This window comes from Podarcis erhardii (genome assembly GCF_964252035.2).
Source record: "Podarcis erhardii genome assembly, chromosome: 2".
Classification (NCBI taxonomy): domain Eukaryota; kingdom Metazoa; phylum Chordata; class Lepidosauria; order Squamata; family Lacertidae; genus Podarcis; species Podarcis erhardii.
Genome location: NC_138498.1, coordinates 119260315 through 119278896, shown reverse-complemented (window position 1 = coordinate 119278896; position 18582 = coordinate 119260315). Strand labels below are relative to the sequence as shown.

The 18582-nt window shown below is 49.3% G+C and overlaps 1 protein-coding gene across 2 annotated transcripts; it reads left to right on the top strand.

Annotated features, from left to right (window-relative positions):
- Window positions 1–25: 25 nt before the first annotated feature.
- LOC309336785 (nuclear pore glycoprotein p62-like) lies at window positions 26–17253 on the top strand (the record flags this gene model as incomplete). 2 transcript variants are annotated; one of them, XM_081853106.1, is made up of 13 exons in its annotated part: window positions 26–49; window positions 3724–4023; window positions 5294–5688; window positions 6442–6546; window positions 7446–7577; window positions 7846–7971; window positions 9711–9813; window positions 10777–10921; window positions 12229–12278; window positions 13111–13245; window positions 13770–13881; window positions 15606–15672; window positions 17059–17253. In XM_081853106.1, the coding sequence occupies 12 exons, from the start codon at window positions 3740–3742 to the stop codon at window positions 17148–17150; spliced, it is 1746 nt and encodes a 581-aa protein (XP_081709232.1). In that variant the 3' UTR covers window positions 17151–17253. The 2 variants fall into 2 exon arrangements, with proteins under 2 accessions (XP_081709232.1, XP_081709233.1); XM_081853107.1 differs by lacking the exon at window positions 26–49 and having other exon boundaries at window positions 3740–4023; window positions 7449–7577.
- Between the last annotated feature and the right edge of the window lie 1329 nt (window positions 17254–18582).

Genomic DNA, 18582 nt, shown 5'->3' with positions numbered 1-18582 from the left:
CGGCCGAGGAGCGTAACTGCCGCGCAGCGGAGGAGGCGCCGCCAGAGAGGTGAGGCGAGGAGGGAAGCGGAGGTTGACAGTTGCTCTTCCCCGGCCCCGGAAGACCCTCTCGCGGACGCAGGAGGCTGCCGTTAGCGCTGAGAGCAGCCGCACGAGGAAGAGGAGGAGGAGGAGGAGGGTTAGAAGCTGAGGTATGGAGTCGAAGTCAGTCCGCTCCTTGCGGCGAGATCTGGCATGAGGCGCCCCCGGGGGACGGTTCCCTTTGGTCGCTGGAGCCCTTAACTTGACGGGCTGGAAGTAGTGGGTGGGGAGCGTTAGAAATGATGATGATACTAATAATAATTATAATAATTATAATAATTATAATAATTATAATTATAATTTATTACAGTGTTGCCTTACAGTGTTTTACTGTTGTATTTTAGTTACAGATAGGTAGCCGTGTTGGTCTGCCATGGTCAAAACAAAATAAAAAAATTCCTTCCAGTAGCACCTTAAAGACCAACTGAGTTAGTTCTAGGTATGAGCTTTCGTGTGCATGCACACTTCTTCAGATACACACATGTTGTATTTTAATCATTCATTCATAATCCTTTATTAGGCATAATACACCACACATTAACTAACAAGCATCATATACAGACTGTATAAAATAATAATAATAATAATTAATAATAATAATTTTTTATTTATACCCCGCCCTCCCCAGCCAAGGCCGGGCTCAGAGCGGCTTACAAACAATAATAAAAACAAGAAGAATGATTACAACTTAAAAACAAAAATAAAATACAACATTAAAATAATGGAACATTAAAATATTAAAATGTAGCCTCGTCACAGGAGGAGAAGGAAAAGAAAACAGAAGAGAGAGGGAGAGAGAGAGGGAGGGAGGGAGGGAGGGAATCAAATTGGCTCCAAGCCAAAGGCCAGGCCTAACAACTCTGTCTTACAGGCCCTGCGGAAAGAAATCAGATCCTGCAGGGCCCTGGTCTCATGAGGCAGAGCGTTCCACCAGGCCGGAGCCAGAGTTGAAATAAGGGCTCAGCGAACACAGTTTATCCCAGTCTTAACTCCAAGAAATAAATCGATGAACATAGATAATAGAATACAGCATAGCAACATCACCTACCATTAAAAACCATTAATCTTGTTTTTAAATTGTATTCATTCAACTTGTTTTTATTATTGCTTGTTAGCCGCCCTGAGCCCGGCCTTAGCTGGGGAGGGCGGGGTATAAATAAAATTTATTATTATTATTATTATTACGTCGGGTTACAGACGCTTCAGGTTACAGACTCTGCTAACCCAGAACTAGTACCTCGGGTTAAGAACTTTGCTTCAGGATGAGAACGGAAATCGCATGGTGGCAGCAGGAGGCCCCATTAGCTAAAGTGGTACATCAGGTTAAGAACTGTTTCAGGTTAAGAACGGACCTCCAGAACTTAACCCAAGGTACCCACTGTATTTCTACCTGGCCCATCTGGCTGGGTTTCCCCAGTCACTCTGGGCGGCTTTCAACAGAACATTAAAAACAGAATAAAACTTCAGACATTAAAAACAGGGAATGATGATGATGATGATGATTTATTTTGTCTTCCATAAACCCGGTTTTAGCAGTGAGTCCATAATTGACTGTGGAGGCCAATTCTGGATCCACACGTCCTTCCACAGTGGGGACATTGGTTTCTGGATGGGGGTTGATCACGGTGAGGGTTTGCCAAGCGTGCCTTCCTCTTACCACGTTTCTCCCTTTCGTCCTGAGTTCCAGCGTCTTCAAAGCCCATGACACCTTTGGTAAAGGCTGTTCTCCAATAGGAACGCTCACAGGCCAGTGTTTCCCAGTTGTCGGTCTTTATGCTACTTTTTTTTTTTTAGATTTGCCTTCAGAGAGTCTTTAAACCTCTTTTGTTGACCACCAGCATTAATCTTACCATTTTTAAGTTTGGAATAGAGTAGACACTTTGGAAGATGTTAATCAGGCATCCGAACAACATGACCAGTCCAACAAAGTTGATGTTGAAGAATCATTGATTTGACACTGGTGGTCTTTGGTGGGCAGTGTTAGAAACTTATATGATGATGTTGGTGATTTATTATGTATATGCTGCCCATCTGACTGGATCCCAACGCAGCATTAAAAACACAATAAAACATCAGCCATTGAAAACTTTCCTAAGGGCTGCCTTCAGGGCTGCCTTCTAAAAGTCAAATATTTGTTTATCTGTCTGACATCTGACGGGAGGGCATTCCACAGAGTGGGTTCTGCTACCGAGAAGGCCCTTCAGATGCATAAGCTAATCGCCAAATAGCACCTTAAACCGTTTATGGTTGCCACAGCAGTATGCCTAGGCACCTTTTCCACTCCCACTAGAGTGTATTAGTATTAGTAGTAGTAGTAGTAGTAGTACAGTGGTGCCTCGCAAGACGAAATTAATTCGTTCCGCGAGTTTTTTCGTCTAGCGAGTTTTTCGTCTTGCGAAGCACGGTTTCCCATAGGAATGCATTGAAAATCAATTAATGCGTTCCTATGGAGACCGCTTGCCAGGCTGGCGGTGCGGAGAAGGGCTTTTCTCCCCACCGCAAGCCTTCAGGACAGGTACGGGAACAGAGGGGAAGGCGTGCAGCGCTTCTCCTCTGTTCCCGGGGCTTGCGGTGGGAGGAGGGTTTTTCCTCCCCACGCCAACATTCAGAACAGCATTCTGAAAGTTGGCGGTGGGAAGGAAAACCCTCCTCCCACCGCAAGTCTTCAGGACAGCCATCCGAAGGCTGGCGCGGGGAGCAGGTCTCTCCGTCCCACCGCCAGCCTTCGGAGCAGCCTTCCGAAGGCTGGCGGGAGGAGGTCTCTCCGCCCCACCGCCAGCCTTCGCACCGCCAGCCTTCGGAGCAGCCTTCCGAAGGCTGGCGGCGGGAGGAGGTCTCTCCGCCCCACCGCCAGCCTTCGGAGCAGCCTTCCGAAGGCTGGCGGCGGGAGGAGGTCTCTCCGCCCCACCGCCAGCCTTCGCACCGCCAGCCTTCGGAGCAGCCTTCCGAAGGCTGGCGGCGGGAGGAGGTCTCTCCGCCCCACCGCCAGCCTTCGCACCGCCAGCCTTCGGAGCAGCCTTCCGAAGGCTGGCGGCGGGAGGAGGTCTCTCCGCCCCACCGCCAGCCTTCGCATCGCCAGCCTTCGGAGCAGCCTTCCGAAGGCTGGCGGCGGGAGGAGGTCTCTCCGCCCCACCGCCAGCCTTCGGAGGAGGTCCGAGGACAGTGGGGAAGACGCGCTGCGCTTCCCCGCTGTCCCGGAGATTTCCCTATGGGCTTTTGTCTTGCGAAGGAAGCCCATAGGGAAATTCGTTTTGCGAAGCGCCTCCAAAACGGAAAACCCTTTCGTCTAGTGGGTTTTCCGTCTTGCGAGGCGTTCGTCTTGCGGGGCACCACTGTATCCATTTCTAGACCACTTTATATTTTAAAGGGGAAATCTCAAAGTGGTTGGCATCACATTGAAACCTCAAATAAAACAATCCAGAATAAAACAAATACAAGCTTTGAGGAAAATATTTCAGTTCCTTCTCTAAGGGGCATTTAGATTTCCCCCCCATATTTACTGTGGGGTTATCTTTGTAACCAGGGTGGCATTTGCAGAGCTTCTGAAACACTTTGCCTTTGCCCACTGAGATCTCTAGCCTCCACAGATCAGCATCAGCCCTGGAGCCAACGAGACAGCTCTTTTTCTCTGTTTCCTCACAGGAGCACAGCCATCATCATGAGCCAGTTCAACTTTGGCACACCTGGCACTCCTGGGGGAGGCTTCAGCTTCGGGACTCCGAAACCCGCAGCCAGCACAGCCCCTGCGGGGTTCTCCTTCTCTTCAGCCACCACAGGGGGAGGCTTCAGTTTTGGGACTGCTGCTCAAAACCCAGCAAGCACCCAGCCTGCAGGCCTGTTCTCTTTCGCTCCCCCAGCGACATCGGCACAGACCTCTGGATTCAGCTTCGGCACACCTGCCACGTCGGCACCAGCTGCTGCTGGAAATGTGTTCACACTGGGGTAAGGTTGGCACAATCCCATGTGGGTGAGAGGCTTGTTGAGCCCTAAGGATCAGACGTTCAGCTTCTGAAAACCCAGAACACTTACTTCTGGGTTTTTGGCGTTTGAGAACCACGGTACCACTGTGTTGTACAATCTATAGCCTTAGGTGGGGGAGCTGGTGCCCAGGGTCGTTCCCAGCAATGTCACCAAATGGCACCTTAAACCTAGGTTACAGCCACCACAATGGTGTGTCTAGGCACCATTCCTTCCCATTGGAGATTTATTTATTTATTTATTTATTTTATTAATTATATAAAGCAGTATAGAAATTAAATTATTATTATTATCAATAATAATAATTTAATTTCTATACTGCTTTATATTTTAAAGCAAACAATCTCAAAGCGGTTGACAGTACATTAACATAAAATAAAACAATGCAGAATAAAACAAATACAAACTTCCAGGAAAATATGTCAGATCCTTTTCTAAGGGACATTTGGCTTTCCCCATATTTATTGACCTCCTTAATTTATAGAGCTGCCCCGTAGCAGAAGAATTCCAGGAAACCAGAGTGGTGTAGTGGTTAGTTGGACCAGAACCTGGGAGATCAGAGTTCAAATCCCCACTCATACAGGAAGCCTTGGAGTCATTCACAGCCGCTTAACCTACCTCACCAGGTCATTGTAGGGATTAACTGTGGAGGGGGCTGAACCATGTACATTCATACCTTGGTTGTCGAACGCCTTGTGACTCGAATGTTTTGACTCCTGAACTCTGCAAACCCAGGAGTGAGTGTTCTAGTTTGCGAACCTTCTTTGGAACCCGAACGTCCAACGCTGCTTCCGCGTCTTGGTTTTTGAACGTTTTCGGAAGTCGAACAGACTTCTGGAACAGATTCCATCTGAGAACCAAGATATGACTCTACTCCTTGCAGGAAAAGGGTGGGAAATAAATGCAATGAATAAGCTATTCTGCTTACTTGCTTCCAAAAACTGGAGGGGCCAGCCAGATGGAAATGGTCTCAATTGGACCCGTGCCAGTCGCAAAATGCACCTGGTGCCTGGCTAATTCCTAACGCCGGTTGCCAGTCTCCTTGGGCTCAGCTGGAATGTTAAAAATCCTGCGGTAAATGGGCAAACAACCTACCCTGAGACTTTAGTCAGAAATGAAATGAATGAAATGATGCAGAAGTAGCAGCAAAAAAATGGCACAAGAGAACTTGGGATGCTTTGAATATCTGCCCAAAATCCACCCTGGACCCTTTTGCTCTTTTTTATTTATTTAGGGGAAATGCCCCCAAGCTGAACTTGAGCAGCACCAACACAACACAATCGGCTGGCATTACGGGGGCGCTTGGGCTCGGCAGCGGCGGACTGGGCACATCCACACCCAGTAGCGCCCCTGCCAGCCAGCCAGTGGCTCCTTCCGGCTTTGTGTTTGGCTCCAACACCGCTACCCAGCCTGCCACAACCGGAGGCTTCAGCTTTGGAGGCGTGGGAGCAACGCAGGCTGCGGCCCCCAGCTTCAGCCTTGGCTCCATAGGGAATACGACGCAGCAAGCAGCACCCGCCTCCACCGGCTTGGCGTTCGGAGTTCCTGCATCCGCGGCCGGCCCTACTACAACCACGGTATCCACAGCGCAGCCAGCTGTGGCGTTCGGCCTTGGGGCGCAGACAACAGGTGAGACGCCAAGCCCTGTACAAAAGCACTTCTGGCAAGGCAGAGTTTCTTTGTAGACAAGTTGCCTTGCAAGCTTGCCCTCCATATGCAAAGTTGTTGTTGTTGTTTAGTCGTTTAGTCGTGTCCGACTCTTTGTGACCCCATGGACCAGAGCACGCCAGGCACTCCTGTCTTCCACTGCCTCCCGCAGTTTGGGCAGACTCATGTTTGTAGCTTCGAAGACACTATCCAACCATCTCGTCCTCTGTCGTCCCCTTCTCCTTGTGCCCTCAATCTTTCCCAACATCAGGGTCTTTTCCAGGGAGTCTTCTCTTCTCATGAGGTGGCCAAAGTCTTGGAGCCTCGGCTTCAGGATCTGTCCTTCCAGTGAGCACTCAGGGCTGATTTCCTTAAGAATGGAGAGGTTTGATCTTCTTGCAGTCCATGAGACTCTCAAGAGTCTCCTCCAGCACCATAATTCAAAAGCATCAATTCTTCGGCGATCAGCCTTCTTTATGGTCCAGCTCTCACTTCCATACATCACTACTGAGAAAACCATAGCTTTTACTATACGGACCTTTGTTGGCAAGGTGATGTCTCTACTTTTTAAGATGCTGTCTAGATATGCAAAGTTAGGTAATTGTATATAGGTGAAGGGCTGAGTCATAATGCAGCTGTGTCTCACGTTGCCCCAAAGATGCCATTCTACTCAAGCACAGACCGGAGAAGGAATTTAAGGTGATAACTGCTTCTCTTAACCATTCTCTGTTCCAGCTCCAGTTTCAGGCTTTGGGCTGCTGACGTCAACACCTGCCACCTCTGCCTCCACAGGAACGCTCGGTCAGGGGCCAGCCTTGTCCTTTGGAGCGAAACTTGGAGGTAGGCGATTGTGCCTCGGGAAGGGGGAAATTGGGCCGTTCTTGCTAAGAAGTGAAGTGAGAAAGGGCAGGGCAGTTGTGCTGGTGTCCCTTCTTGCTTTGCTGGCCTTCTAAATTAACTCTGAAATACCTTGGCACAGTTGGGCCTTTCTCCTCACTCTCTGTTTCAAGCTCCAGACCTTCCCCTCCGAATCCTGCCTGTTCCCTTTTGTGCTTATACACACACACACACACTCCGGCCAAGCTGATCTGCCACAGCCGCCTTTTGGTTCCTTTCCTCCCCATGTTCTGCTTCTGCTCTTGGACACGCTCTGCCTGCCAAGCTGCGGCTGCTGCTGTCATCTCACCACTGCCGCTTCCCTGTCCTTCCCTGAACAACCACCGCCCATTCTTTTCTTTAGTTGCTGTTTAACTTCTCCTCCCGCATCGCCACAGCTCCTTCACCAAGTTTTGCCACAGCCTTGTGCCTTTGCACAGTGTGTCTGGGAGTAGATGGTTCTCCTCTTTGTACAGCACCTAGCACACAGGGACTGGCATAGCAGCAGTGGTGGCGGCAGCTGCTTCCCCTACTTGGCCATAACAGGGGGGCAGGGGCTGTGAGAACTTCCAGTTGCCTTCGACCTCTTGGAAAACTGCTCCGCCACCAGGCCGACTCTGTGTCTTCCTTGGCCTTGTGGACAGGTGCATAGAATCATAGACCTTCAGAGCTGAAAGCGACCATGAGGGTCATCAAGTCCAGCCCCTTTCAATGCAGGGATCTTTTGCCCAACGTGGGGCTTGAACCCACAACCCTGAGATTAAGAGTCTCATGCTCTTACCAGCTAAGTATCCTCCGTGAGGAAAGTGTGTTCTCCTCCTCCTGGTTGTAACTGAACCCCAGAATGCGTCTCTTCCCCGAAGCAGGTACAGCGGCAACTTCCACGGCGCCTTCTACCACAGCTGTGAACTCCATCCTCGGGATGTCCGGGCCAACCTTGTTTGCATCCATTGCCAGCTCTTCCGCGCCAGCCTCGTCTGCTACTAGCCTCTCACGTAAGTGACTGGAACCCTGCCTCCCTTCTTGATGGGGAAGTTGAAAGAGTGGGGCTTGGGCAGCCTTGGCTCTGCCCACTGCCTGCTGACGGTGCAAAACGGACCACTTCTCTTCCCCCCCCCCCCCAGTCCAGGATATTTTGTACTTCACCAGGTTTTGCCTAAAGGTCTGTTGCGCCAAACCACTTAACTGCCGGGGCTGTTCTTTTGAGCAGGAGGCAGCCTTGCCAAGCCGCACTCATGAGCTCTTGTTTTCTTCCTTCTGTAGTTGGTGTCACCTCAACGGGGACGGCACCTGCTGGGACTTTAGGGTTTGGCGCAAAAGCCCCTGGGACGACAGCAACAGCACCCACGGCCACGGCGACTGCAGTGGGAGGAGCCCCCGCAGCAACCAGTAAGGCTCATAAGAGAAAATAGGAGGGAGGGAAGGCAAGGGTACACAGAACTGCCACTGACTTTTGCTCTTCGGTTAGAATATCATAGAATCATAGAGTTGGGAGGGTCGATGCGGGTCATCTGGTCCAACCCCTGCAATTCAGGAATCTTTTGCCCAACGTGAGGCTCAAACCCATGGCCCTGGGATCAAGAGTCTCCTGCTCTACCAACTGAGCTATCAGGTAGAATGTTGCAGGCACTGTGGAGTTCCTGCTTGCTGTCGTTATATTATTTGAAGGGCTCTCCAGCTTTCACAATTCGTGAAGCACATAAAGCTGTTTACATTGCTATGATCAGCTTTACGGAACAGAGCAATTCAGCATCGAAACAGGGATTTTTAAAAAAACAAACGTATTTTAACCCACGCTAGAAACTTGGTGAAATGAAAAGGTCTTTCCTGAAGCTTGGAAGAAGGAGCCGATGGAATCTTTCTAGGCAAGGAGTTGCATGGTTCCAAGGTGCCACATTAGGAAGGACCCTGGCCCACATCCCAGTTAGCCGTGCTCCTGGAAGGGGGTGTTGTGCATAGGAGAGCCACCAAGGTTGAAAGCTGCGGGTAGGCAAGATTACGTTGGAGACAGAGCTGGCAACTTCAGATATACTGGTTCTATACCATTTAGGGCTTTGCAGGTCAAAGTGAGCAGTACCAGGAAACTAGGGAGGATGCTGTAGTTGAAGTGGAACTGTGTGTGTGTGATGGATTGTCCACAAAACAGACTCCAGAAGTCTGTCTGGCTCGCATCTTTTTGTACTAGGTCCTGCGTGGGCCACTGATAGTTCTGGAGTTCTTGCAGCATTGAGTAACACAGCACTGTCTGCACGTGAACTGGAGGATCAATCGCTCTTCTTCCTCCTGCTGCCAAAGCTGGAGACTCTGAAGAAAAGGGATTCCTGAGCAGGGCAAGTGGGTGGTATTTGCACCCCAGCCCCAAATTCTCCATGTCAGAAATGCTCCTTCATCTGCTGATACCTCCTCTCTCGGCATCACGAAAATGATTGCTAATGAGGTGGAGTGGATATTTTTCTTTTAATTAGTTGTTGTTAACTAATTTTTGTGTGTGTTGCGAAACAAACAGATGAATAGGGAAAGGTACATCTATCATCAGTTCACAGAGTCTTTTTAACAGTTAGTGAGAGACACTTGTCATAGACCAGTGTTTCCCAAACTTGGGTCTCCAGCTGTGTTTGGACTACAACTCCCATCATCCCTAGCTAGCAGAACCAGTGGTCAGGGATGATGGGAGCTGCAGTCCAAAAACAGCTGGAGACCCAAGTTTGGGAAACACTGTCATAGACATCATTCGGTTGGGGGAAAAGAGGCAGATTGAGAGGGAGAGCAGGGATCTGTTGCCTACTGTTAGTGTAGGGGGTTGTGTCTATATCACATGGGAAGGTCCTTTGTTTATATATTTGTTTGTCTTTATTGATAACGCAAGAGGGGTCCCGAGCTCCGTTGGTTGCATTCAGTGACAAGTGGGCACTCTTGAGATCAGCTATAGGAGAGGTTGTGGTTTTTCACTTGGCCACGGAGCATGCTGGGCAGGCAGCCTCCTCTTCCCTTCCCTGGCTCTTCCATCGCAGCTGAGGTCAGGCCCAGGAGTCTCCCATCCTGGGTCCAGCTCCAAGCAGGGACTCTGTTGCCCTGCATCCCTGTTGACTTCCTGCTGTGGTTTGACCCAACATTTGTTTTCTCTGCAGGTATCGCCTCCACCCCAAGTACGGGATTCATGCTGAACCTGAAGCCTCTATCCACCACTGCTACAGTGGCCTCCACGTCCACTGCGGGCACCACAACAGTCACGTAAGTTCCCTGCGTGTTCCACCCCATCGTTCAGCCCAGACACTGAGGTCCAGCTCCAAGGGTCTTCTAGCGGTTCCCTCCCTGCGAGAAGTGAGGTTAGAGGGAACCAAGCAGAGGGCCTTCTCGGTAGTGGCACCCTCCCTGTGGAACACCCTTCAGATGTCGAGGAGATAAAGAACTACACAACTTTAAAAAAAAAAAAAACACAACATTTTTATTGATTTTACAAATACAAAGCACAAATAAACACAAACTGGCAAAGATATATCTGTATAGAGTCTCTGAATCTCAGGACTTCCTTCCATGGAGTCTCATTTTAAGAACCTGCACCTGCATATTCATAAGTACTCCAATTATTATATCAGACTATATTATCCGTAGTATTTTTACACTACAAATGAATCAAATTCTTGCTCTTGTTTCCATTTGCTTACAGTGGTCTCCTAAATAGCTTATAAAAAATTCCCTTTCTTTTGTAAAGCTTTTGTGCTTCTGGTTTCTGAGTTTTCTAGTCAGCTTTGCCATCTCAGCATAGTCCATCAGCTTGATTTGTCATTCTTCTCTGGTAGGGACTTTTATCTTTAACTCAGAGTTGAGAAGAACTACACAACTTTTAGAAGGCATTGAAAGGAAGTTTATAATGTTTGTAATTTTAATACGTTTATAATGTTTGATGTTTTATTAAGCTTTTATACATACTTGAAGCTGCCCGGAGTGGCTAGGGAAACCCAGACAGATGCGTAGAGTATAAATGTTGTTGCTGCTGCTGCTGATGATGATGATGATTGCCATATGCTCGGCAAGCCATGAGTTTGGGGGGGGGTGTAGAATGGAGTCCCCCCACGGAGGCAAGGAATAGCAGTTTGCTGGATGCAGGTCTCCCTCCTTGAGCCCCGCGTGGGGGTGGAGCTGTGGGCTGGCTCAGCTCTTTCGCCATCCAGCACACTCCTCCTCTCTTTGCAGGGCTCCCCCGTCGATGACCTATGCCCAGCTGGAGAGCCTGGTTAACAAGTGGAGCTTGGAGCTGGAGGACCAGGAGAAGCACTTCCTCCAGCAGGCCACCCAAGTCAACGCCTGGGACAGGAAACTGATCGAAAACGGGGAGAAGGTAGGGACCCATTCTGCCGGCAAGATTCTTTTTAGGGAGCTGTGCTGCCTAGGTCAGAGGGGGAGCTAAGGTATTACCCCCTGTGCCCATGCAGGGGCTGGCTGTAACTAACCTTCCTCTTTCTACTCAATTTTAACCTTAACAGTACAGTGGTACCTTGGTTCTTGAACAGCTTGGTTCCTGAACAAATTGGCTCCTGAATGCTGCAAACCCAGAAGTGAGTGTTCCGGTTTGTGAACATTTTTCGGAAGCCAAACATCCAACACTGCTTTCAGTCGAGGGCAGGAAGCTCCTGCAGCCAATTGGAAGCCGTGCCTTGGTTTTCGAACGCTTTTGGGAGTTGAACAGATTAAGTTCGAGAACCAAGGTACCACTGTATAGCCAAAAAACAAATAAAAATGCAGCTTCTCTATATTTATGTATTTTATAAAAAACGATACACTGCTCAATTTGGGGGGGGGGGGACCACTCAAAGTGGTTTACAAATAAAGAATAGAACAGTAACATTATTAATATTATTTATTTAGTTTAGTTTAAATACCACCCTTCATCGAAAGATCACAGGGCAACATTAAAAACACATTACAGAACATCAGTGATTGAAACATAGTAAAGAGCATATGTCTGAGTCAAAGCAAGTATTTAAAACATTGAAATAGCCATTAAAATAAGCAGATCAAAACACTTGTCAACATTCTGCAGGCTTCGTGGGCTTGCCTAAGTGAAAATGTTTTTTAGCAAGGGCCGAAAACAGTACAGCGAAGGGGGTGTCTCTGGTCTCAGGGTGCTGGACGTTCCAAAAGGTGGGTGCTGCCACATGGAAAAATGGAATGTTCTGTGGCACTTATAATGGTGCCAGTTCTGCCGATGGAAGCGGCTGAGTGGGCACATGGAGGGCAAGTTGTTCTCATAGGTAAACTAGTCCTAAGTTGTTCAGCGTTCCTATCAGTGAACAGTGTTAGTTAATAGTGTTTATATTAGTTTATAAACTCTGAACTTGGCCTGGTAGCAGATCAGCAAGCAGAGCAGACCTCTGACCCCAGGTGTTACATTCTGCCAAGGCCTCATTCCTGTCAGCAATCATGCTGCAGCATCCTTCACTAACTGCAGCTTCCGTATCGATCGTGAAGGAAGCCCCACAGAGCGCGTGTTGCACTAACTCCTCTTTGCTCAGTGTCTTCTTCAGCCAGTTCTTTTCTAGTGTTCCCAAAGCCCTGATTTCCCACTGTACCTCGAAAAAGATTGGGGCTTTTATTGTCACTTATAGATTCCTGTCCCACTTTGTAAACCCCGTCTCTGTCTTATAGATCACGTCTCTGCACCGAGAAGTGGAAAAAGTGAAACTGGATCAGAAAAGGTAGAGGGAAAGGGGGCTGCATAGCATGTTATTGGCGGGAGGTTGAGTACTGTGAAGGAAGGCTTGAGATGCTTGTGAATGGCAGGGGATGTTGCAAGTGGCAAAGGTCTGAGCCCCCCTCAGTCCCACAGTCATAATTTAAATGCCACCCATCTGACTGGGTTTCCCCAGCCACTCTGGGCGGCTTCCAAGAAATAATTGCAAAACCACAGTAAACCAACACACGTTAAAAACTTCCCATTCCTCAGAAGCACTTCCTCTCCACACCTTCGTTCAGCGCCAGCTAGTAGGGATGTCGGGGTCTTTTTAGTTTTCTGTAGTACAGTGGTACCTCAGGTTAAGAACTTGATTTGTTCTGGAGGTCCATTCTTAACCTGAAACTGTTCTTTACCTGAGGTACCACTTTAGCTAATGGGGCCTCCCACTGCCGCCACTGTGTGATTTCTGTTCTCATCCTGAAGTAAAGTTCTTAACCCGAGGTACTATTTCTGGGTTAGCGGAGTCTGTAATCTGGAGCGTTTGTAACCCGAAGTACCACTGTACAGGGGTGGGGCGCAGGATCTAGCCCATGTGCCAGATCCTGACCTCCCTCCTCCTCCCACCTATCAAATCACATTACAATTATGCCAGGTGACCCAAAGTAACCATTTTCTTCCCTGTGTGTGCTGGTACCTAAAGAGGAGGCCCTTTGGCGTCCTCAGGTTGACTTCAGCCATAAGTGCAAATATATTTTTGGCTAACTTGCCTGAATTCTACCTGAGTGCCTCTCCCAGACAGTGCTGCCACATGTTGCCTGCTTATCTAACCTCCCTCCATTTTTTTCCTTCTATAGGTTGGACCAAGAACTAGATTTCATTTTGTCCCAGCAAAAGGAGCTGGAGGACTTGCTGATGCCCCTGGAAGAGTCCGTAAAGGAGCAGAGTGGGACCGTCTACTTACAACATGCAGATGAGGAACGGGAGAAGACGTAAGACGATGCCAGGGATGGCAGTGGTGGAGCCCTAGTTGCGAGGGCTGCAGGTGGTCCCCAGATAGACAAGTTTAAAAATAAAAAGCAAAGGTTTGGCGGTCAACTGTGGAGATCAGCCTATGTTGAGCCATTCTAAAGGGGGGAATTTGCTTTCTGGATAATTCTGAGCATGTGGACTGTGAGATGGGTGCTGTTCCGCAATTCCTGCAGAGTCCACTTTTAAGCCAGAAGACCCAAGCTGTCTCCTAAGCGTGTTTCTGCTCAATCCCTGACATTCACAGGTCTAATTGAAAGTATTGACAAGATTAGAGTCCACTGGGAAACCCAGCAGCTCCCCTAGATTGTCACAGCTTCACACAGTTCCATGGGAGAGGCTTAAGGGTCCCTCATGGCAACCAATGAGCCTTTAGGATTCCCCCCCCCCCAAAAAAAAAAGTGTTTGGCCTTGGCTTGGCAGGCTCCCTGGGGCGAGAGCAGGAGGGAGATCGATAGCAGTGACAACATGTTTTCCTGTGCTGCAGGTACAAACTGGCAGAGAACATTGATGCCCAGCTGAAGCGCATGGCCCAAGATCTGAAAGATATTATTGAGCACCTGAACACCTCTGGAGGTCCTGCTGACACCAGTGACCCGGTGAGTACAAACTGGATGAGATGCATGGGAGGAGGAGAGGGCCAAGAGCCTCTCTAAGGATGCTCCTTCCTGGTTTATGAAGAAGAAGAAGAGGAGTTTGGATTTGATATCCCGCCTTTCACTCCCTTTAAGGAGTCTCAAAGCGGCTAACATTCTCCTTTCCCTTCCTCCCACCCAACAAACACTCTGTGAGGTGAGTGGGGCTGAGAGACTTCAGAGAAGTGTGACTGGCCCAAGGTCACCCAGCAGCTGCATGTGGAGGAGCGGAGACGCGAACCCAGTTCCCCAGATTACGAGACTACCGCTCTTAACCACTACACCACACTGGCTCTCCAGTGAGGGCCGCTCTGCCCTGCTCTTCCCCCTCCAGGCAGCTGTCTGTCAGTGTGGCCTTGTTTAGCAATGCTTTTCAGCACAGTCAGGCTTCAGGAGCAGGAAACCCCGTTCTTCAAGGCTGGCCTGCTTTGCTTTCACCCGACTCATAGAATTGTAGACTTGGAAGGGACCCTGATCTAATCCAATGCCCTGCAAGGCAAGAACCTCAACTGAAGCATCCAAGGAAGGAAAGTCCACCACCTTCCATCCCACAGTCAAAACAGCTATCACAGTCAGAAAATTATTCCTGATGTTGAGTTGGAATCTCCTTTCTTGCAACCTGAAGCCATTGCTTCAGGTCTTACCCACTGAAGAAAGAAAGATTGCTCCATCTTCCATGGAACAGCCTTTGAGATATTTGATGATGGCTCTCCTATCTCCTCTCATTCTCCTCTTTTCCAGGCTAAACATACCCAGCTCCTTCAACCATTCCTCATACGGTTTAGTTTCCAGACCCTTGATCATCTTGGTTGCCCTCCTCTGCACACCTTCCAGCTTGTCACTATCCTTAAATTGTGGTGCCCAGAACTGGACACAGTATTCCAGGTGTGGTCTGACCAAGGCAGAATAGAGCGGGACTACGGCTTCCCTTGATCTGGACACCAGACCTCTGTTGATGCAGCCTAGAATACAATTACCGTAGCTTGTTTTGTTTTGTTTCTGCTGCTGCATCACATTTTCAGACCACACCTAAGAGCTGTTTGACAGTGGAACGCTTCTCTCGGGAGGTTGTGGACTCTCCTTTCTTGGAGATTTTTAAACAGGTTGAATGCCCGTCTGTCACGGATGCTCTAGGTCAGATTCCTGCATTCCAGGGGGTTAGAATAGATGACCCTCGGGGTCCCTCCCAATTCTAAGATTTCAAGGATGGAGTCCTATCTGCCTTCAGCAGATCACACCACCATCCTTGATGTGCCTCAACAAGGCGGGGGGGGGATTTTAGTACCCTTGGACACCAAGACATCATCTGTGTGAAATTTGCCTTCCTCTTCCACCCACATTTGTGCCTCGCAGGACCAACACAGCCATCTCTGCAGTCCCAGGCAGGGCTCTGCGCTCTCCCACCGACAGCTGAGCCACTCATAGCAGGAAAGGGACTACTGCCAACCTGCCATTTTGGGGCCAGAGTACATTGCTACCTGCCTGGGCTGGGCAAAGGCCTTTTAAAATCATGGCAGTTACGGCGCTTGGTTTCCCTTCCGATGGTGCCAACTCTTCCTGCAGAACATCAGCATCCTTCAGTCTTGAAAAATGACTGCCGGCGTGAGTGCTGATCTCGTGGTCTTTGCAGGGCTTCGAGAGATTCAGACCAGGTTCAGCAACTAATGACATTCTCTAATCTCTTCCAGCTTCAGCAGATCTGCAAGATTCTGAATGCGCACATGGACTCCCTCCAGTGGATTGATCAGAATTCAGGTATTTGGCACTTTTCCTTATTAGGGAGTCGTAGGGTCCTTCCTTCACTTTTAAGATGAACTGCTTTGAGGCAGGCTGGCTAGGGGGAGAGAAGGAAGGAAGCACCAAGGTGGGAAAGGGGCAGTCCTTGTCCTAGAATCATAGAGTTCAAAGAGACCCTGAGGATCATCTAGTTCAGCCAGGGAACTAGACAGGGAAATATGCAGCTGTCCCATACGGGGATCAACCCCTGCCACCTTGATGTTATTATCACCGTGCTCGAACCTACTGAGCTACAGTGGTGCCTCGCAAGACGAAAAGAATCCATTCCGCGATTCTCTTCGTCTAGCGGTTTTTTCGTCTTGCGAAGCAAGCCCATTGACAGCTTCGCGGATTAGCGCTATTAGCGGTCTAGCGGCTTTTAGCGGATCAGCTGAGAAGCGGCTTATCAGTGGAACAGCTGATAAGCGGCTTAGCTGCTTAGGAAAAAGGCGGAAAAAGCAGAAAAAAACCCGCAGGAACTCGCAAGACATTTTCGGCTTGCAAAGCAAGCCCATAGGGAAATTCGTTTTGCGAAGCACCTCCAAAACGGAAAACCCTTTCGTCTAGCGGGTTTTCCATCTTGCGAGGCGCTCGTCTTGCGGGGCACCACTGTATCTGCTTGGCACATGTTGAGATCCTCTGCAGCAAACATGGCAACCGCTGGGGGGGGAATCGCAGCCTCATATTGGGGGGGGGATCCATTTTGTGGGTCTCCAGACTGCGAAATCCATCTCCTGCTCAGGTTTTAGGAGCTATCTGTTGGCTGTTGTGTTGTTTATTTGTTTAATTTGCATACCGCCCTTCATCCAAAGATCACAGGGCAGGCCACCACATAAAAAGACAAGACAGAAAACACAAAATGCATACTGCAAACCAAAGCAAGTCAAACCAATAGCCCCCTTCCCACAAGGCAGGGAAGGAGGGTCAGCACAACAAGGACAGCCCCAGGAGTATTGGTCCATCTAGTTTAGTGTCGTCAACACTGACTGGCAGCAGCGGTTCTCCAGGATTTCAGGAAGCGGTCCCTCCCAGCCCCACGTGGAGACACTGCAATTGGGGGCTGAACCCCAAGACAGGTGCTCTGCACAAGTGAGCCTAGCCCACTCCAGCTCTATCCCAGTGAATTTGCTGGTGGGAGAAAATGGAATTTGCCGTGGAGCTACAGCCCGGTGCGGCTTGAGATTCCTAGTCCAGACTGAGCTGGTGGGGGGTGGCTGCTACCCCCACTCAGCCCCGTTGTGCTTCCAGCGAGGGAGGGGGAGGGAGCGACTGCTGTGCCACAGGCGGGCAGAGTCTGCTCTGCCAGGGGTACACGCTGGGATGCTCAGCCCTCTGACATTCTCCTTGTTGTCATTCCGCCTTCAGCCTTGCTGCAAAGGAAAGTAGAGGAAGTGACCAAGGTTTGCGAAAGCCGCCGCAAGGAACAGGAACGCAGCTTCCGGATTACGTTTGACTGACTGCCTCGTTGCCGGGGAGCGGGGGGGATACTCGCACAATGCCCAAATGTTTTGTTACTAGTTGAGTTTTGTGTTTGACAATAAAGGCCTTTTCTGTGCAGAACTGTGTGGCCAGAGGAGTTATTGGGTGTGGGGTTTCCTCTCTCTTCTGCTCCCAGGTGTGGACTGATTGTGCTCATCTCATGATGGCAGGTTCAAGCCCCACATTGGGCAAAAGGTTCCTGCATTGCGGAGGGTTGGACTAGATGACCCTCGGGTCCCTTCCAACTCTACAATTCTAGGATTCTACTCTGCAGTTTGAAGGGGTGGAGCGGATGTTGTTTTAGGCCCCGGAGACTTCGAGCATGGCTGGCTAACCCAGATCTGAAAAGTCAAGGCCCACACTAACAAAAGGGTAGAGTTGGGATCCATCTAGTCCAACCCTCTGCAATGCAGGGATCTTCTGAACAATGTGGGGCTGGTACCCACAGCCCTGAGATTAAGTCTTGTTCTCTACCAATTGAGCTATCCCAGCTGGATTCAAACATCAGACCAATGAGCAGGGATGGTGATGATAGTGATTATTGTTATTACTGTTTATTAAATTTATATACTGACCTTCAAGAGAGCTCAGGGCCGTTTGCAACATAGAACACTGATTCCTGTATTGCAAAGGGTTAGGCTAGATGACCTGTGTTATCCCTTCCCACTCTGCAAATCTGTGAACAGAGGATAATAAAAACAACACACACACAATCATTGCTTTAATTGGCTGTAGACTGAGCAATTGTCCACAGGCCTGGGAGAAGAGGGACGTTTTCGCCAAGTGCTGAAAGACATGCAATGGAGGCAAAGCTCCACTGGGGAGAATGTTCCACAAATTGGGAGCCACCACAGGAAAGGCCCCTTCTTGTGATTCAGGGATGGCAGGGTGCAGGTCAGTTCCTATGGGAAGGGGCGGTCCCATAACAGTTGGAGCTTCAGGGCCCCCACAACGCAGGTCCACCCCTGTCCCCACCCTAATGTGAAACCCTCTCATCCCTGCTTGCCGGAGCTGCGGCTTGTGAGAATGGGGGGTGCCCCAAGACGACGGGATGGGGCACTGGAGCTTCATCTGCAAGGCCCAGCAGTGCAGAGTCAGGTCCTGTCTCCAGGAACGTGTATAGGGGTTGCCAACTTCAAAAATAACAATGGGACAGAGTGTATGACTTGCCACACAGAGAATCATAGAAGTGTAAATAACACAACTGGAGAGAGACCTGTTGGAATGTAATGTGAAAGTGCTGTCTAAAATGTATAAAATATCACTGGAATGGGAGACAAAGGATGAGCAAGTAAAATCCTCAATGATACATTAGGCAATAGATATTGGTCACAATATAGACATGAAACCATGGGAACGATTGTGGAATATGGATATAAAATTGACAGCATGCTATGGTTAAAGAGAAGA